Here is a 21062-nt window from a genome sequence, read left to right on the forward strand (position 1 = left end):
ATACGACATTACTTTGAATTGCTTTGAAGCATTGGCATTAGACGAACTAGACATATTGTCTAAATCGAGGTGTTGCCAACACTGTCAGGTGCAATTAACAGCTAAGCGGTAAACATGAGTCAATCATAAAAAATCAGCTCTGCAAAAGTTGAAACATTGTTTAGCAGAAGGTCAGACGTAGTCAAAACAACACCACACAGCTTGCTAATAACTGCCCAGGACGTGTACGTATGCTGTCAGGTTCAGAACGCCTTTCGCATTTTCAATTTTTGGAACTTAAAAACATACACACATGCATCCTCAATAAATAAGCAGGTGTTTTCTCAACACACAAACTTTAATGCGAGAAAACTGTAAAAAAATACAACTCGGAGTGTTGGTATATATAGCGTCGCTTTACAGTGGAACTCCATGTAACTCTATCACCAGCCCATGTAGTTGTAAGCTGCAAGAATTTCCCTGGCATTGGAACACTTTACGTAATAGCATGTTTTTTTTAGAAATATTACATTTGCACAGTTGAATTTACGTGGCCAACACTGAAAGCATCCTATAAACAAATTCGTAAGTCCATAAGAAATCTCAGTCACAAGCGGAAGATTCCAACATGCTTATAATATCCATAACATTCTGCAGCACCGATAGTGGATAGTGCATGGTAAACAGCAAATTCGGTGTTCCGTCGCAGCGTATCTCTGTATTGATACATTTCAGCCGGATTTTCAAGTCGTTAAACAGATATTCAACGGGGTTTATGTCTGGAGAATACACCGGAGCGAAAACGTACTCTACTCCCATGTTATCCAGAAACACGGCGAGTGCACGGCCTCCATCATGGTGGTGAATGGGACAATTATCCACTACGATAATGTCACCCGGTCGAATTGCAGGCTCACCGTCTGGTGCTGCTGCGTTTGATGCTTCTCCAAAGAACTGCAAGAAAGAATCGGTATTTGATGGCCCTTGAATAACGTTAGCGTAGCAGATTCCGTTGATACCAACAAGCATATTAAGTGTCTTGTTCGGGGACTTAGCGTAACGTTGCAGTTCTATGCAAGTTTCCCCTTTCGGCGAATGGCCGTATGATCGATTCCCTACTGCTGGCATCTGTATGCCCGTTTCATCCATAACTTGACATTAAATGGGTCACACTGTGTCAAAAAGTCCAAGTATGCCTGTGTATAAGCCATGTTGTGCTCAGTAAATCTCTCAACGGCTAGTTTACACATTTTTTTACGTGTCCATTCTTTATCGCCGATCTTGTACTTCACATAGCGACACAGACGTGAGGTAGAAATCCTAACATTCGCATTCAGGAATAGTCGCTCCTGTATTTCAGCCAGAGTGATGGAGGGTCTCTCCCTTTTCAACATTTCAATGTATAATACATCTTGATCGGTCAGCTTCTGTGCTATCCCACCAGAATGACGTCTCGGTGCAGGGTTGATGTTGCCCTCCTTCACAACTGTTTCCATATTTTCATCACGGTCATTCTTGTGACTTTTGTTTGTTGCGCAACTTCTGTAACTTTACCTCGGGGACTTCTCCAGTTATGGCGTTTGCTCCGGCTTCCTGCAACGATTTTAAAACCATATTTCTATAGTCTATACTGAGTGGGATTCCTGAAATGTACCTTCTCCCTCGATTCGAGACCAGTTCCATCATTACTTGGAAGTCCGCTTCGCAGTCTATGCTTAGAACATGTGTAGCGCTGCGGCGATGCCAGAGACACTTTGTTTGAATTGCAGAAGTTGACAGGTTTGAAGGTGATCACACTTTAAAATGAGGTAATGGGCCTCTGTCGTCTGGCCGCATACACACCATCGGTGAAGAGGAAGTTCAGCTATTTAAAAATTGATAGTTAAAGTACAACTTCCCGTGTTGAAAGAAATTATTGAAACAGAATGAATGCTTTTTTTTTATATCTGGTATTCGTATTCTGAATAGCTGTTCTCTGAGCATCCCTCCCAAAATGAATAATGGTATGGTCTATTTATGCAAATAGTCTAGCGCGGGACATTCTCAAAATACAGCTACACTATATACACCGGATCCTGTCGATGCCAGTAATCATGGCATTTTCTAAAGCATTGGGAGTAGAGCAAGACGAAATTGAAATCATCGTCCATTATTCTTATTATGGCGAGGAGAGACGTACACCCCTTGATGTAAATGCCATGGACCTTGTAAAAATGGGATGCGAAGGATTCGCTGAACTTTTGAGAAAGAGAATATCGTATGTTGGCCGCATGGAGAGTATTCGGTTATGCTATCAAAGCAACGGACTCTGGATCGACGCAACCGATTCTTCCTTTTCAAGGATCTTAAAAGTTGCTCGCAAATCTCAGTCATCTGATATTGCCACCATTCATTTCCGCGTTGTGGACGGTGCGTCTCCATTCAACAAGAAAACGCAAAATCTGGGAAAAGATGAATGCCAAACAACGCGCCGTGGTTTATTTCCGCAGAAGCAACACTCGTCCTCTGCTCCACCGTTACAGGTGAATCGTCAACATCAAGACCCGACATTGTCTGAATCGGATGAATGTTTTACGTATCGGTCGCCTATGGAAATAGACATCGACATGAAAAAGACTGAATTGAATACGAAGCAAATTGAATATGGAGAGTACAGAGAGATCTATGATAGCTTAAAACGAAAATACGAACCTGCTATTCATGTTGATAAACGCAAGAAACGCTGTCTGAACTGCCACCTACGTGGTACAGGACACAATAAAAACAACTGTCCAAGTGTAGCATGTGAATCGGCGGTACAGTGCGGAGAAATTGATAATCATAAGGCTGAACAGAGTGAAGTTAATTCGGTGTATCAGGAAATGGAGAAAATACAAAAGGAGGTGAGCGAATCGAGATGGAGCTTGACGTGAAAATGAAGGCCTACGAAAGAGTAAATAATAGTTTTCACAAGAGGATAGAACCATATTTAGTGCGTTCCAACCCTGCAAAGTATATGGTCGACCGCTCAGGACGGCGTCTCTACAATCTGCAATTGCAGACTGACATAGGCATCCTGAATAAACACTACAAGGGCAGACTTCCAACCGACTTGAATATAGCCATGAAAACTTTCAAAACCATTATTGACAACGAAACTCGCCGTCTCACAGAAGGTATTGATTTGCAACGAGGTGAAAAGAAGAAAAGTCCAGTTGAGATACTGATTGACAAAAACCCCACAAAGTACCGATTGCAGCTGCCTTCAGTGCGTACTTCAACCTTGCCTTCTACACCGTCTCTCGTTTCTCCACAGAATAACAACTTCAACGAGGGTGCTACAGAAATGAAAATACCCGGAAATGGTGATCAAAACTCCATGTATGGCAGAATGTCAACCCTACAACCCCAGTTTTCCAGTATTACCCACAACCATACGTGTACCCATACTACCCATGTACCAGTTTGCTTGGAGTTCACCAACCACTTGTGCTCATACTCCCTCGATGTACGTCACACAGATGTCATCAGCTGCAAATACGCACCAATCTGCCGGGTCAGCTCCACCATTGCCACTGGAACCACCCCCAGATCAGCAATATCCTCCTTCTCCCCCACCCTTGACAGATGATGAAGAAGCGTAAACTTGAAGGCAGGCTGTCCCTTTTCTTGAACATTGTTGGTTTGATAAACATTTTCCTATAAACAGCTCTTATTTCACGTACGAAATGTTGAACTGTCAACAGTGGGATACTTTTCGAACGCGATAAATGCATCTTTTGCTCTTAACCTGTGCATCGTTTTCCACAAAATTGCACAAGGCTAAACTTTATGAAGACGTTTTGGTGTTTAAAGTTTTTTGTTCAGGCCTAAGAAATTAAGGCATCGTTACTAACGAGTTGTATCTTTTTCATAAAGCCCTTTAGCATTAAAGTTTGTTGTGTTGAAGTGAAATACCAATAATTTTATTTATTAGCGTTTGCAGTGTATGGATTGCGTGCCGGTTAAAACTTGCAATGCTGTAATGTACTTGTAATTCGTCGAAGTGTTATATTTTGTTGAACTGAGCAACAACAAGTGACTGCGTTCAAGGCAGATGTGATGTGTGTGGAATCGGGTGGTGTTGTTTTGACTACGTCTGACCTCCTGCTAAACAATGTTTCAACTTTTGCAGAGTTGATTTTTTTACGATCGACTCATGTTACCGCTTAGCTGTTAATTGCACCTGACAGTGTTGGCAACACCTCGATTTAGACAATATGTCTAGTTCGTCTAATGCCAATGCTTCAAAGCAATTCACAGTAATTCTTTCAAGAGATTTGGAAAACGTAAAATTCGCAATTAAAAACTGAATAGACTGATCGGTACTGCATCAAGGCGAAAGCCTACCCATTTCAATATGCTCCCCGTAAGTTTGCTTCGAGATCTATTGACGGTCATAACAGGCGTCATTGTTTAGCGTATTGACTGTGTTGAGCGAGCTAAAGTGCTCGTCTCTTTTCGGGCTAGCGAGTGGTTTACCTCATGTATGTGTGGGAGTGCATGTAACGCATGGCGATAGGTCAAACTCGAAGTATGTAACAGCATTTGAATAGCAAATAGAAACTTCAAAGGAAATGAAGGCAACTTCAAACATTGGATCTACCACTGTTTAATAGTGCATGATATATCATATGGATCATTGCAAGTTTTGTGTTATTTTTTGTGAAATACAGGACGAGACAAAATGAATCGTACAGAAATCACGAGGGCACCGCAACATTGCACTTTTATATGATATCGGATATTTACAGCTACTAGACAACACAGTATCGAAATAAGGATTGTTTGGTTAGATATGTGAAGTGGTGAAGTCTCCGATATAGGATATTTACCCACCGTTTTGACAAGTCTAGTATCGAATAATTTAAGTTAGAGTCGGACTACGAAGTCCGCGGGGAACACGATTGGAACTAATTTGGGAAAATGGATGAGAGTAAATTATTAGGAGAATGTAACGAAATCAAAATTTTACAGCTGAAATGTTACAAAATGATAAAATAGTGTAAAATTTGAATAATGTTCTCATCGGACAAAACAACGAAAACACAACGATTATTGCATACTCTTTCATCGGATTCATTTTTATGAAAATAAGTTTATTTTTGTGTAAATGTACTGAAGAAACGAGACAAAATGCTTAAAATTTTCTAATTGACGTATTTTGAGTCAGGCACATTTGAAATGCCCCTGACTTTTTCATGAATTTAAGGCTTCATAAACATAAAATTGAGTCAGGGCTCATTTTAAAAGACCCTGGCTGACTTAACTGTAAATCAATCGAAAAGCTTCATTTTGGTCGAGGAAAAATGACAAACTGAGATTATTACTAGTGTTTCAGTAATGAAGAAACTACAGACAAACTCTCATATTTTTATTCAAATGTGAATATTGTTCATATATTGTGAACAATATTGCATTAGATACTATCATGCACTGATTCTTACTCATAAGATTTCAACAGCATCGTAAATTGTGTATAAAATTTTAAAGATGGTAATCAAATATGGTGTAAAATTAGAGAAATTTCTAAAATTCTTGATAAATTCTGCCAATCCAATTATCCCAATTTAGTTCCAATCGTGTTGGGGTCAGATCTGTAAGGTAGTGAAATCCCCGATATACATCGGATATAACCCACGATTTGACAAGTGGCATATATAAAGTATCGTTTAGTATCGAAGTTATATTTGGATTGAAGAAGTTGGGCTTGGCAAAACCTTTGAGGAGGTAAAATCTCCGATATATATTGGATATTAACCAGTGATTTGAAAGTCTAGGATCGACTTGTATCGATATTAGAGTACCAAAATCGCCCATAAACACCCTTAACATCGGCGGTTTTACATAGACCACATGCCGAGACACAAGGCAAGTCATTCTAGTATCGTCTAGTCTCGATTATTTGAGTCCCAAAATCGCTGATGAGTATCAGCTTGCGGTAAAGTATCGGCAATTTCGCAGACCCGGCGTGCCCCGAAACAAGGCAAGTCATTCTTGTATAGTCAAGTAATGATATTAGACCCGAGATTGTTATGTGTGATAGAAATATATTGGCTTCAAACTTCGATACTGGAAAGTAAATGTTCGATATAAATATGATTGTGCAAAGTCGCGCCTTGTTCACAGTGATTTGACTTTGATGGTCATTTGCCTTGGTCATCTGTTAAGATTAAGCTTACATTTTTGTGATTCGTCTTTTAACGTAGGTTTAGTATTTGTTTTCTTCATCAGTTGCTCTAGTTTTTGCATTCTTTCGATTTCAACTTGATGATGGTCATCTTCCCTCAAAGAGGAGAAGCCAGAATCATTTTTGAAAGAGTCAACTGTTGCATTGACTCCATTTGTGTTGATCCGGTGTTTGTGGTGCCAAACTTACCAATCCCTGATCGGAGTTCTGGGCGCTTAGCTTTTCCGTGTTGGCACACACTTAAAGCCCACGCTTTTCTCAATGTTAGAAATATTTGTTGTGAAAGGTTGATTTTAGAGAAAAAGTTTTAGGTGACTGTTTTCAACCTTTCGCTGATTTCATATGTTTTTTTTGGCACTTGGACCAGTTGCCCAAACTTTTCATTTTGATAGTCATCTTCATTTGCTTACCTTTAAAAGAATTAAAAGGTAGAATGTTAGGATGTTGAAGTGGCGTCTTTTTTATTTTTTCAATCAAATGTTCTAGACCCCTATTCTGAGCGCGAGAAGAGAATCTTCACTATATTTGGATTTGACCTGAGGATCGGACTAGCTGATTTCCTTCAGGGCCAGTGATTTTTTTTAATTGCTGGCCCGCTTGGCCAGTAGAGATTTTGCTTGAGTTTCGATCTCTGTAAGGATAACTTGAAATTGTATCGGCGGCCATCTCAGAATGTACAAAAAGCACCATTTATTTTATCAATTTTCAAAAAATTCTACAGAAGCAGCCTAAACAGCCCCTCCCGTATCCACCCTAATCACACACTACATGTACCCCTTTCACCTATTACATATTACGAGGTGCCGGATAATCAAATCCCCTACTTACTCATGCCACGTTTATCACATACATGTACAGTTGACAAATAGAATGAAGATCGTCCATGCTGTCTATAATATAGTGCAGTTTTCAATACAGGAGGTAAGAATTAAGTCATCCTATTTTAAAGGGACAATTGCTTTAATTTTTGACAATTTTTTAGTATTGCAAAGTTTCGGAAGGAGTGGATGTCATGAATAGCGCACTATCCCCGCATAGTTCGATGTCGGGCTGCCAATTTGTCCAGTCAAGCTACGAGATTTTGGTGTAAATAGACAGCTGATCTCGGCGTGAGAAGTGTCTTTTAACGTCAACTACCTACAGAAAGTTCAATAATAAGAAACACGATGTAGTCGACTGCAGACCTTTCCTTTGCGACGACGAGTTCAAACGTTACAAGTGGCAATCAAATAAATTGGAGAAAGAAGAGCTGTGTCATGATACTTATATTTCATACGTTTAATCTTCAAGCAACTGTAAATAAATGAAAAGTCAGACACTGGAAAAGAAGAAGCCGTTGATCTGTATCACCTGAGTATGTCTACATCTTTGTCTCATTTTAGTTCAATAATGCAGCCGTTTTCACTTTACACTTTCTGTAGTGTTTCTTGCTTGATTTCTTTTGTCAAATAAACAACAAATATTGATTAAAAGGATCAATAACAAATGGTAACATTTTGGTAATCTTTATCACTTTCATTGTTACAATGACAATGAGAGTGTGTTATCGAGATCTACACAGTCGTCATCATTCGATGTGTCATTTTGGGGTGTTGTTCGATTGACCGCCTACAGCAATAATTTGTAATAATTTGTACAAGTGTCAGAGTTTTTAAGCAGGTTTGTCACAAATTTTATCCATAAAGCTTTATCGACACTTTTGCATGTAACCTGTCTGTGTCGTAATGTTGTTATCCCTGTATTTTGTCTTCTTTGTATAATTTTTCTTTGTGCTCTACCCTTGTGAAAAGAGTCGTATACCTATCAAGGCTATCGAGTTGAAATAAAGTTAATTGTTGTTACATTGTTATAAGATGCTTACTGCATCAAATGAGATATTTTTGATAAACGCTATAATGATTATCGTCGCAAGAGGGCAACCTTCAAGCATGCGCTTTAGCTGTTGTTTTAACGATTTACAAGGACTACCTGTGTCAAAATTACAACGCAACTTTTCTGGAAAAAAATCCAAAAAATCAATCTGTCATTTAACTAAAAGATCATTATATCAATGCATTCAGGATGCATTCTTCTTCTCCAAGCGTCATAATGCTTGAAAACTTTGTGATAAAATCTTCAGCTTTGTTCATCGTCTTTTAAGTAAAATATAGTGTTCATCCATGAGAAAAGATAACATGTCAATTGCATAACATAGAATTGAAGGGAAGCTTTAATCCCATCAAGAGTGACCGGATTTCGAATATTCCAAATTGTGTATTTTACAAAGGAAATAATACAGTGTATAATATCAAATGTTGCATTATTATCATTTTCGATTCCTGCAATTGCTAATCTTTTGATATTGATTAAAAGTTAAATTAAAAGTTTTGGCCAAGCTTTCTTTGACTAGGCCTCTATGGAAAATCTTCCAATTTAAATAATTTACTGGATTGCTAACAATTGCTGTTGAATTAAGACGACTGAATAAAGTAGCTTCGTTACTGTCAGTGAGACTTAGATTCTCAGCCCATTTTTTACCAATTTGGCCTTTGACTGCCTGCCATTTCTTATCAACCAATATCCAAAAAAGTGACCTGGTTTTGACATTGGTTTTATCAGACCATAATTCTCTGAGTCTAAAATATCATAGTTTTCTTCATTTTTGATGTTTGAAGTGATGATTTGTTTCCAGGAATCTGCAATAGAATTGAGGAGTGTTTTTTTTCTTGGACAGTTTTCTAAAAAGTGACCCTCCTCCCTCCCCGTTCCCCCGGCCCACCCCCTGTAATTACTGAAATTTCCCTAAATATAACAACAGCGTCCACCTGACCCATCTCAATTGCAGTGGTGAAGCGCCCTCTACGCAACTGACTTCCTGAGGGGCGGGTCACGGTAGGTCACGGGTGCCAAAACAAGTCTCATTACTGGCATAGCTTTAGCTCAGGATTAATTTGAAATTATTGTACAACGTTAGGTGATCTGCTGGAATATGGAAATACGATTCGATGGGAAGGTTGCAGTTGTAACCGGTGCTGGAAGAGGTAACGTATCATGAACGTGTTCACAATGTTATTTTGATCAATCGGGTTTGTAACCCTTACTGTAGTGTAGTCTATTAAACTTTCATTGTAGACAGTTCGAGTTCCAAGGTTCGATTTGCTCATGTCATGTGCCAATATGCATATATACATGATTGATAAAATAGTACTGCAGGTTACTCGCCGTATATTATTTTTGAACATCAACAGAGTCACAACCTGCTTTCTGGGATCTGCAACCCTACCCCCTCCATTTGGACTAGTAGTGCCATATTTCGGAGCAAAGTAGCTGTGATATCGCTGGCGGTGACCCTTGACCATGGAGGTAGTAGAGAAGGAGTCACAACTGAGATAATTACGTTTATTACTATTGTTCACCATTGGTTTAATCCCTTTATGTCCATTGTTTAAAACCCCTTTCCCGCCATCTGCGTTGCCGACGGTACCTTCGCAACCGAACCGAGTGAAATTAACCTGGGTTTGCCAATGCGACTCAGTTTCTCCACAGTGTCATAACACATGCGCAAAGACTGTATTTGCGTAGCTTGGGTCAAGTGCGTCATGATAGTGTAAGAACCGACACGTTCCGTCCACGAAAGTGAGTTACAAGGAATTTAAGTTTTTCATTCTCAAAATCTTGGTAATTTTAACGTCGTTTTTTATATACTTTACATTCGATCGCAGGAACCTTTCCTTGTTAGAATGAAAGTTCTGATCACGAACTTTTCAATCATGTACTGAGTATGGTGCAGCGGACTGCAGCACTGCCGTGAGCGTGGGTTAAACTTCTAGCGTTTCCCGGGTGTTTATGACGCGACGCCAGCGACGCCATAGGCGACGCTGCGACGCTTTGTCTCAATCATGGAGGTAGTAGCTACTACCTCCATGTCTCAATGCATCGTACGTGTTGTTTTTATATCGGACCACTCATTAAAGTCATGGATGTAGCAGTTAAAAGCTATGCTTTCTTATTTAACCTTATCATTAATGCCAGTACAACATGATAAAACACGGCAAGAACCAAGAACTGGATTTGGAAGAAGTTTGCGTGTTAACAATGCTGCTCTACGATGTATGGCATTTTTTGTGATCGCAAGCTATCATCAACTCAGTCTCCGCGCCTTTGCAGAAAAAAAAGCTCCCTTCCTCAATTATCTGTTCCTCGACCTCTTTAACATCGTGTACATCAAAATCAGTGGAACGACTCGAACTTCCCGACGCGACGCTGGGACACGTGACGCCATGTTTGAAGATCTGTCAACTGCCGAGGGACGGCCGAAACACCCGAACGACCCCGAACGAACTTAATCTTGTTTACTAAATCCGAGAAAACGCGTTCGCAAGTCCCGTTGGTGCTAATGGAGTAGTTTGTAAGGCAAACAGCGGCAAAACACATGGTCCCTTTGATCTTCGCCTAGTTGTGACTCCTTCTCTACTACCTCCATGCTTGACCCGAGCGCGAGGTTCCCAGACACTTCGCACCAAAACCACTTCGCACCATACCATCTCGTCCCGTACCATTTCGCACCAAAACCACTTCGCACCAAAACAACCTCGTACCAAAACCACTTCGCCCCAAAAGTCACGTCGCCCAAAACCATTTCGCCCCCAAAACAATGCCACTTTGCCCCAAATTTATCGCCACCCGGTAAAGCTGAAAATAACCAACAACTGCTATCGAAGTTTCCATCACCTTTCTATCATCCCAGGACACAGTGAAATCTTGAAATTGTACACATTTCGAGAAAATGACATAGTGCGATTCCGCGCACGGCACCCGAGTTGTAGCATTGAGTAGTTTGCGTGTTTCTTCTTTCTTAGTCTACTGTTTATGGTTTCATGCATCAATAAATGTTTCCGTGGTAGCCAAAATAAGTTACTTGTAAAATCAAAGTTATGATACATCGTGGCATCGTTGTTTTAGGACGAGTTAATGGTATAATACTTTGGGCAAAGTGGTTTTAGTACGAGGTGGTACTTGGGGCGAAGTGGCTTTGGACGAGGTAGTACTTGGGACGAGGTGGTTTTGGTGCGAAATGGTTTTGGGGCGAAGTTGTGTGGGGCGAACTGGTTTTGGTGCGAAGTGTCTTGACCCCGAGCGCGATTAGGGATGGTTTGTTTGCATATTATTTGGAAGTTGACATATAAAGACCTCTTTAGGGAAATCTTCCTGTCTATCTGTCTGAAGATTGCAGGATTCATGATATTTTTACTTTGTACATGTACTTTAGGTAATTTATGTTATGATGTTAATGCTCTGTTTTAGCATTGAGCGTTGTATTTTCCCACGAGGACATCTGTATCTCTCTCTCTCTACTCTCTCTCTGTCTGTATATAGATGTCTTCATGGGAAATTACAGTGCTCATTGCTAAGTAGAGCATTATAAACAATAACACAAACTACTTCAAGTACAAAGTAATAATGCCTGTTACTTAAGTTTAATCTTCAGACAACCCTCAGACAGAAGTGGTAAGGTTTTTAGCTCTACACATATGAATGAGAGTGTACATGTAGATCATATCTAAAAACCCTTTCACTTCTGTCTGAAGATTGCAGGATGCATGAAACTTAAATAACAGATATTACCGGTACTTTGTACTGGAAGTAATTTGTTATTGCACACACACACACACACACACACACACACACACACACACATATATATATATATATATATATATATATTAAAAATCACTTTGCTTCACCCATGGATATACATATAATGTATGTACCGGTATGTAAGGTGTGTATATATATATATATATATATATATATATATATATATATATATATATATATATATATATATATATATATATATATATATATATATATATATATATATATATATATATATATCATAAGTATAATATGTATACATATATTTATATATGTATCCATATACAATATATACATACATATACAAGATACCTAATATACATACGTATATGTATATCCATGGGTGAAGCAATTTAGTGATTTTTAATATATATATATATATATATATATATATATATATATGTATATATATATATATATATATATGTGTGTGTGTGTGTGTGTGTGTGTGTGTGGACAGTGGCTTGGTGTGAATTCAGGCAATGTACAGTGCTTGATACATTTCCGCAGGTCTTGATGTTTTCTTGTATAATGATGCATAGGTCAAATTAATGGAAAATGGACATGATTTCTTTCATTTTGTTGCCTCAGCGATCTGCGGTTTGTGATTGCGAGGCCATTGTCTCGGTAGAGGCTGACATTGTTTGTTCCAACCAGTTCCAACCAGTTCACATATCTCTCCGCTCATTGAGACTCCCCATTGTCACGTCGAGCATGTCGCCAGTGGAGCTATTCTTGGACCATGTGGATTCTTTGTCATTCAGGATGGACTTTCTTGAATGCATAATGATGTTCAACTCTTCATCTGTGATGCTGGTATATTTTTGTGCGTGGTGGATTCCCTCTGCTAGCAATTTCTTGGTGATTGAGGGATAAAAGTCTATAGTGTCAAAGGCAATGAATGTGCTGTGTTCTCTCCGATTGATGCATTTGAATCAGATGGGGATCAGTGCATATTTTCATGGATTGAAACCCCCAAATTCAGACCAAATTGTGTCCAAGGGAACAAATACGTCAAATTCTGAGTCTCGGAAATTTGTGGGTGACAAATCGACAGAAGATAGAGCAGCTGAGCACATCACAAGGTTACAAACATCATGATGTCGATGTTAGTACGGATGCTGCATGTGACATAGACGACGCAACTGAACTGGGTGACGATCGATTGTAAATGATATCAGGGAAGCGCTTCTTAGGAAGGCAAAATCAACATCAAACATGACTGCCCCTAAAATGTCAAGTCTGCCCCTAATTTTGATGAATGGGGCAGAAAGTGGGGCAGAAAGTGCCCCTTTCAATGAACATGTGGAGAAAACACTATAAAAAAAAGAAGTTCTCGACCAACATAGACTACCGTATACTGAAAGCATGTTAACAGAAACACAGAAATTTGCTTTTTTGGTCTAACAACAAAAATGCCATGACCGTAGCCTGGGGTATTTACCCTTATTACCCTTGAACTATTACTCTTACCATATATGGTATATAGTCTTTCTACAGTCTCTGTGTGTGTATTTCTTTGAGTTGTTGATGATAAGTAAATTGTGCGGGATGCCTTTAGTCAAAAACTATTAGCTATATATTCCTAAAAATATATTTTCCCTGAAGATGTGATGCCAACTATAAGCCTGTCAATTCTCTTTGGTTCTTACTATGCAGGGATAGGTCGTGATGTAGCCAAGATGCTGGCCAAATGCGGTGCTACAACGTATGCTCTGAGCAGAACACAGTCACATTTGGACACTTTAAAACAAGAGGTGACAAAGAGTTATTGTGATAACAGTATAGTGCATGTATAGTGAGTCAATGCCAACATCTCATTGTGATTATTAAAACAATTTACAACAAGGATGACTGTCAAACACTTTGTAGCTGAAAGAGCTATAGCCAATTTTTTGCAGCTGTGTTAGTCATTGCAGCTTGCGGTCAGCGACTTGATTTAAGATCATAACGTTTGTAAAAAAACTATAGCATTATCGCTAATTCTTTTATGTGTATATGTAAAAGTCTTGAATAATTTTGTGAAAAATATTTATTGTTGTCATTGTTCTTGTTTGATACTGATACTGATAGAACTGAGGAGTCGTTTATCACTCGTAAAAACACTCTCTGCATAGGTAACATCAAACAGGTTAACAAATATCATAACATTCACAATCTATGTGCTGCTGTGGAAGACACTGTAGTGTTCAGGAGGCACTAATCATTGAGTTACCCACATCATTTGTTTAACAGGTTCCTGACATACAAACTATAGCAGTTGATCTGTCTGACTGGGATGAAACACAGAAAGCTGTGGAGTCCATTGGTCCAGTTGATCTTCTTGTTAATAATGCTGGCACTAATATACTCCAACCGATTCTGGATGTGACCAAAGATGCATTTGAAAAGTAATAAAACTAGCATTCATCTGAATTCAGAAGTACAGTGCAGTCTATATTACCATCATCAATATTCATGTGTTCTTGGTGTTATGAAATTGTTTTCAAACCAGAAATATCAGACATGTAAAAATGTAAATTTGCATGATTTGCCTTTTAGAATTTTTCCAACTCTCAAAGCAGTTTACCCAGTTTTATAGGAATGCATGTGGTGAACACAAATGTCATATATTGATATCATCTTTGCTGTAAACATCATGCTTCTAAAACTGTTACCAATATTATTCTACTACTTTGACATGATTCATATTGACACATGCAGCATCTGTAGTCTGTCTTTGATTGTTGTTCTCTCCACAGACTTGTAAACATCAACCTTAGGTCCTACATCCAAGTATCACAGGTACAGAACTATTTTGTATTCTTCCCTGGCAAATAGGTTCAAATCCCAACTAGCCCATCCTTTTTTCCCCAACATTTTTTCTGGGCTAGGTAATTTCTGTCAAGCAAAGTTCTCATACATTTTATATTGTTGTTGAATATGTCGTAATTGTCAGAGTATCAGTGACGGACTTTCACTACTCACATAAACATTTCTGGTTTTAAAATTGTTCCAAATCTGAAATATTGCTTTATTTTGATTTGTTTTAGAGAATTAGATTTATCTGTTCACACCATTACATTGTTGATTGTACCAGTACTGTTGACATGATTTTTTTTTCAGATTGTAGCACGTACAATGATATCCAGAGGAACTGGTGGTGCCATTGTACATGTGTCAAGTCAAGCATCCTTGATAGGAATACATAATCACAGTGTCTATAGTAAGTATGTTTTATTATTTTCACATCCCCATATTCAGTATTTTTTACTTTCACATGTAGCTTTTGAGAGGAGACAAAAATATTCTGACATTTGTTTCAGTACAGCAGGGACTATGTCTTCATAGCAAGCAATCTCCATGGCAGAGTTCTTATTGCGCATTACCCACAATTCCTAGTGTGTTTGATTCGGCGATAAGTGACTCTGCCACAGGTGTCCTGTTTACGTGGTAAATCACCACATACCGATCCGCAAACCGGAAGTCAGCTCGAAAACCGACACTGTGGAGAACTCGCTGAAAATACAAAGTCCATCCTCTATACAAAAATGTTCATCGGTTTGAAAACTAATTACTATAAGTTTATAGCAAAACACGAACTGGGAAAATGTAATTAGCTTTGGAACTACTTTTAAATAGTGTAATTATTCGGGAAGAAACAAGGCTTTGACCTGTTTGACCTTGGGGCAAATCCCCTCTGAAATCGTCTTCTGATGATGTATTTTCTTGAATTGTTACCCCTCCTGCACTCGAAGTTATTTACCAAGGCCGTATATATGAATACTCAAGAAAGAACAGTAAATAAACACTGAAAAGAGAAAATGGCGTTTTTATTTGAATTTGTAGATAACTGTGCACGTGCTGGAACAAATTCGAACTGCAGCGCGTTACTGTGGCAATACCATAGCTACAGTGCGCGACAGGTAAAAAAGTAGTTCATTGACGTTCCAATGACCTCGGGGTCACATGAATATTAATCTGCCTGTGCCAGAGATACTTATTAGCGTACGCGCGATAAGAACTCTGGTTCCGAGAGTGGATAGCAAGCTGACAAGTAATAATAGACTTGTATTCAGATTCAAGAACTTTCACTTCCATGTTTCTGTATTAGGGAGGCCTTTGTGTGTGCACATGGAATATTTTATTGATGCGATGCAAGTCAAAGTCTTGTCCTCTTTGTAAAAGTCTCTGTGTAACACCAGCTTGATTTCTGTTTTAATTCATGTTCTTTTTTGTTCTTTTTCAACGGTATGCCTGATACATGCCATATATGACAATCTGTCAAGTCTGTAGAAATGTTGGGTACCAGTGGTTTGTTGTTAGGGCTGTGTGCCTTGCAACACTTGGTATTCCATTCTCTAAATTCTATACAGGAACTGATGGTACTAGCTTAGAAAGCCAGTGCTATTGGGGCAGTGAATGTAGTGTCTGAGTAGACCAACTAGTGATGGGAAATGATTGCAGAGTTACACTTCAAACAACCATTGCAGTATACTGTGGTACAATCCCCTTGTTTCAATCGGTTGCTGGACCCATTTCTTTAAAAGGAAGAGGGGAGCAGAAGGGTCACACAAAATGTAGAGATAGTAAAATTAAACCAAAAATTCAAGATGACTGTAGAAGTTGAAGTTTTAACTTCTTTCAGCAGAATGTAGCCTCCTTCTGAAGGTAAAGTAAATCTTCAGAATGAATTCCAGCAATTGTCTTTTTGTACACTCTCAAACCATAATCTTATCTATGAACTCTTCTCGGTTGACGTCATATTTGACGTATTAATATGAAATTAGTTTACCCCGAGTGCTATTTCTTGGTGTGATATCATATTTTACTTCTTTTTTCACAGGCGCAACAAAAGGTGGCATTGATTCACTGACAAAAACAATGGCATTGGAACTTGGGCCACACAAAGTAAGGAAAGTCATTACCAGTGAGCATCGCAGTGCCTTTGCTGGTTAAAGCTGTAGTTGAAAGAAAAGTTTTCCAAATTCTGCTTCCTGTGAAAAATGTTAAAATCTTTTATGCAGAGTAGGGTAGAATTTTGCTGGTGACCCTAATACTGATATCATGATAGCTATCTTCAATTTGTATTCATGAGACATATGCATCTTCCCAATTTCAAATTTCAATACGCATTCTTAGAAATGCCAAAATTGCTTCCCTTCATTATAGATACGAGTAAATACTGTCAATCCTACAGTTGTCCTGACAGAGCTTGGCAAGAGAGACTGGACAGACCCTGTGAAAGGTGGTCCTATGTTGAGTAGAATTCCTCTTGGAAAGTTTGCTGGTGAGTTGTATTTCAAATTCTGTATGATGGCTTATTTTGCGATTTTCAAAAAGAATTTCACTATGGCATAGTCTTAGTCATGGTAGGGGAATTAAATTCACATCAGGATTTCCCAAACTGTGCGAGTGTAACCCCTTGAGTGCCATGATTTATCCATCCAAAATTTTAGCACAACATTTTGTAAGTTTTGATGTATCTTTCTGTAATTTTTTAAACTTTTGGATTGAATTTACATAATTCCATATTGGCTTCAGTATTTTATCATAATTTCTCAAAAAAATGACAAAATTGTTTTGGTTTAATAGCTACTATAGACTATAGTCTATAGAAGCTATTGGAATGGGTATCCGTCCGGCGTCCGTCGTCAGTCTGTATGTATGTATGTATGTATGTATGTATGTATGTATGTCCGTTTGTGAGGCGTCCGTCCACTCAAATATCTTGAGAACCGCAGTACTTACTGATTTGATATTTGTTGTGTAGATGAAAAATATGATTTTGAGAAACTATTTTTTTTAATTTTTTGATATTGTTGAAAATAGGCAAATTAATGCCAAAAAAGGTGTTTTTGGTAAAAAATCTTCTCCTCCATGACCGCTGGTCAGACAGCTTTGTTATTTGGTATACAGGTCCCTAGGGATAACCCAACTTAGATTTGTTCAAATTGTGATGAAATATGCAAATATGTATTTTTAAGGAATTTTTTTGTCATTTTTGGTCAAAATTTGACTTACATTGTATGTAATTCTTGTACTGTATAAACCCTATCAATTCACCCAGAAAAAAATAATTAATATGATTTTAAATAATTGAATTAATTAGGAAATCATCAAAGCCAAAATAATTTTAGTGTGGAATTATCAGAAAGTTCAACTTTTTTTGACAGTTCATAGTGAAATGCTAACCATCTTAGAGGATTAAAACATGTAAAGGCAACTTTCCTGAATCCCAACTTTGATATATTCTGAACCACCATTTATGTTATCTAAAAGAAATTGCTCATAATAGTTTGTCATGATAGGGTGGTCAAATAAATAGAGATAGAGAAAGTTCTAATTTCCATTTATGGGTGACTTGGTAAGGATAAAATAAGATTACTTTTTGAGGAAAAAAATAGAGTGGTCAATTAAAAGGGTGGTCAAAGTGATAGGGTTTTTATGGTAAAGCTGGGCTGTAAGATTCCTTGTGCTATTTATAGCAATTATGCAATCTGTGTAAACAGTGCAATGAAAGTCTAACATGATTCCTTATAATGCTTTTGATGACCTTGAACTTCTTAGGTTATAAACATTTGTCTCTTCAGTGTGCTTTCTCTGAGTACGTACAGTCTCAAAACCGCTGGTCAGACAGCTTTAATATTTGGTTTACATGTACCTAGGATGACCTTAGTGAGATAATTTCATACAGTCAGGAAATACTTAATTTTGTATCCATGTCTATAGTAGCTTCAGGGACTTTGGCCCTATGTTTTTTTACTACAAAGGTGGCAAAAGCTGACTTTGGCTCTCAAAGGGTTAAAGTCTTCAGTAATAACACAGTGTCTCAGTGATAAGCAATGATAAGAAATTGGTCAAAAAAAACAACAGGAGAACAGAATGACTAGCTCTTCATGGAACTCACTGTTGCAGAGCCTGGATTTGTTTTGCAGGGCCATCACAATAATCAGTATGTGGGGTAAACTATGATATTTACCGGTGTTCTCCTGAGAGCAGTCACACTTTAGAAGGCACAGATGCTGAAATTTAAAATCCTCACAGCAGAATTTTTGGAATGGATTTTGTTCAAATTATCCCATTGATAGAGTTTCCAGCTGCCATTCACCACATCACAGTGTTCTAGTGGACTTTGTAACAAGTCTACACATAACACATTTTGTTATTGGCCTGTCAATAATTGATATGACAGTGCCCATCTCCAACAGAGATATTTGACAAGATGGTAGCTTTGTGAAAGTTATCATGACTTTCCAACCTCAATCTCGTTTTCATGTAGCTGCATTTTGAAAATGTACTCCCCTTCCAATACAAATACTTGTCATTCGAAATACATTGTCTGAAAAAAATGAACCGGAAGTGCTACTTGGTGGTGGTTGCTAAAGTTTGTTGGGTGACAATATTTGTCAGGGCAGCCTTCTGATATTCAGAGCTAGTTGGTGGAACAGTTCATCATTATTTTCTCTCTCTTTACTTTTATTACTTTTTCAGAGGTTGAAGATGTTGTCAACAGCATAGTTTATCTTCTGAGTGACAAAGCTGCCATGGTTACAGGAAGCTGTTTGCCTGTAGATGGAGGATTTTTAGCTGCTGGTGTGTGATACATCACTGAGAAACCTGAATTTGGCACAGCATACACCGCATTTTGCTCTTCAATGAATAGCTTATTAGAATAGACTATTGGTATAATGGGGAAATTTTTGAAGACTGTATGAAAAGTTTACAATGCTGTTGTCATTATTGCATGAGTTATGACATGATCTGTATCATGGTTTGACAAAGACTAGAAAATCAGTACCTGTAGAATGCTCACATCTTGTAAGAGGATGTACTGGAAAAGGTGCAGTAAAGTGACAGATCTTCCAGTTGTTTCCATGTTTGACAGTACTACAGTATAATCATGGCCCTCGACAATTCTCTTATGGCATTATTTTTGTCATTTTTGTATTATTGTAACTGTCAGTTACATTGTTTAGCATTTTGAAACTTTTCTTTTCATCAATTTGCATGTTTCAAAATACCAAGTTTAAGGTTATCCCAAAGGATTCAAATTGCTAAACAGTTCTTCATGAATACAAGACAATACAATGTAATGGATGCAAGTGTTTGGTCGCCATACCAAGAATTGACTGAGTGTTCTTCTACTGAACAAATGCCAGTGAATGTAGTGAGGTTACAAAATCTTTGTGATTCTAAATTAACTCTGAAACCTCTAAAACCATATTTAGTGCATGAGATATGCGTACCCTCTGTATTCCCATGAATGGACAGCTGTGAAGCTGTGCCATATGTTTTAATATGTTATTTGTCAAAAGACAAATACGTGACACAGCGAAGGAGAAAATGAAATTGTTACAAAACCAGTGCTTACATAAGACCAAGACACCAAAGGTTGGCAGTATAAATCTTTATAGACAATTGTAACATATCATGGTCATATTAAAATATTAAAATGAAATAAACGACAGCAAGAAGAAGCCTGTGCTGAGACAAAGACACCTCTATCCCTGGCCCCAGTCTGGGCAGTGGACATGTAAACAACCCCCTATGGTGAGAGTTCTGTATGCCTAAATGATTTTTGATTCAGACTGTCAAATGTTTCACTAAAATTTAAATATTGTCTTGCTGTAAGCAGAGTTGAGGTTGTGCACAGTTGGCCAGTATTTCAGCATGTTTCAAGAAGTCAAAGAACGCACAAACTACTTTTCATAACAAAACAAAATTCAGGGTATTACTATTTTTGACCGCAGCTTCTATTTGAATATGAACAGATGTATCCTATGACGTGCTTTAAAAGCCAAATAAAATGTAAGGATATTATTAAGACATTTATAAGAAGGTCTATTTTATGGCAAATTCTTGCACCCTTGTCCAACCCTTATTGCAATGCATTGCAAATGTTGTGCTTAAAGGTGTTAGAAATTGAAATAGAGTAGTATTAGAAAACAATACTGGGGTGAGTGCAGGAACCTGGTATGTACAACAAATACTTTTCTGTTGACTGATCATGATAAGCCTGGCACATCATTGTAAAAAAATACAATGGACACAAGATATCCAGTGCAGGCTGTTTGTACAAGCTCTATTGATTAGTCAAGATATTTTCATGTGCAAGGATGGGAAACTGTTGCATAAAGTACAGCATAAGGGACCGTTCAGTTTTTATGGCCTGGGGGGCCGGCAAAATCTGGTCGCCGGTGTTCAAAAAAATGATGACCCCCCCCCTGCATTTTTCGCGAAAAAATGATGACCCTCC

The 21062-nt window shown here is 38.1% G+C and overlaps 1 protein-coding gene across 1 annotated transcript; it reads left to right on the forward strand.

Annotated features, from left to right (window-relative positions):
• The first annotated feature begins 9020 nt into the window (after window positions 1-9020).
• LOC139152009 (L-xylulose reductase-like) lies at window positions 9021-20644 on the forward strand. Its single transcript, XM_070725090.1, has 8 exons — window positions 9021-9207; window positions 13484-13581; window positions 14060-14214; window positions 14566-14608; window positions 14930-15029; window positions 16650-16714; window positions 16976-17093; window positions 19298-20644. Exons 1-8 carry the CDS (start codon window positions 9156-9158, stop codon window positions 19405-19407), a joined length of 741 nt encoding a protein of 246 aa, XP_070581191.1. The 5' UTR covers window positions 9021-9155; the 3' UTR covers window positions 19408-20644.
• The last annotated feature ends 418 nt before the right edge of the window (window positions 20645-21062 follow it).

The sequence above is a fragment of the Ptychodera flava genome, chromosome 15 (genome assembly GCF_041260155.1).
Source record: "Ptychodera flava strain L36383 chromosome 15, AS_Pfla_20210202, whole genome shotgun sequence".
NCBI lineage: Eukaryota > Metazoa > Hemichordata > Enteropneusta > Ptychoderidae > Ptychodera > Ptychodera flava.

What these genes read in the sequence shown, in the direction of transcription:
- LOC139152009 (XM_070725090.1), top strand. Translation starts at nt 9,156, where the DNA reads ATGGAAATACGATTCGATGGGAAGGTTGCAGTTGTAACCGGTGCTGGA. An exon ending in TGGACACTTTAAAACAAGAG is followed by an intron (nt 13,582 to 14,059) that starts GTGACAAAGAGT and finishes TTTGTTTAACAG; the next exon opens with GTTCCTGACATACAAACTAT. An exon ending in TCCTCTTGGAAAGTTTGCTG is followed by an intron (nt 17,094 to 19,297) that starts GTGAGTTGTATT and finishes TTACTTTTTCAG; the next exon opens with AGGTTGAAGATGTTGTCAAC.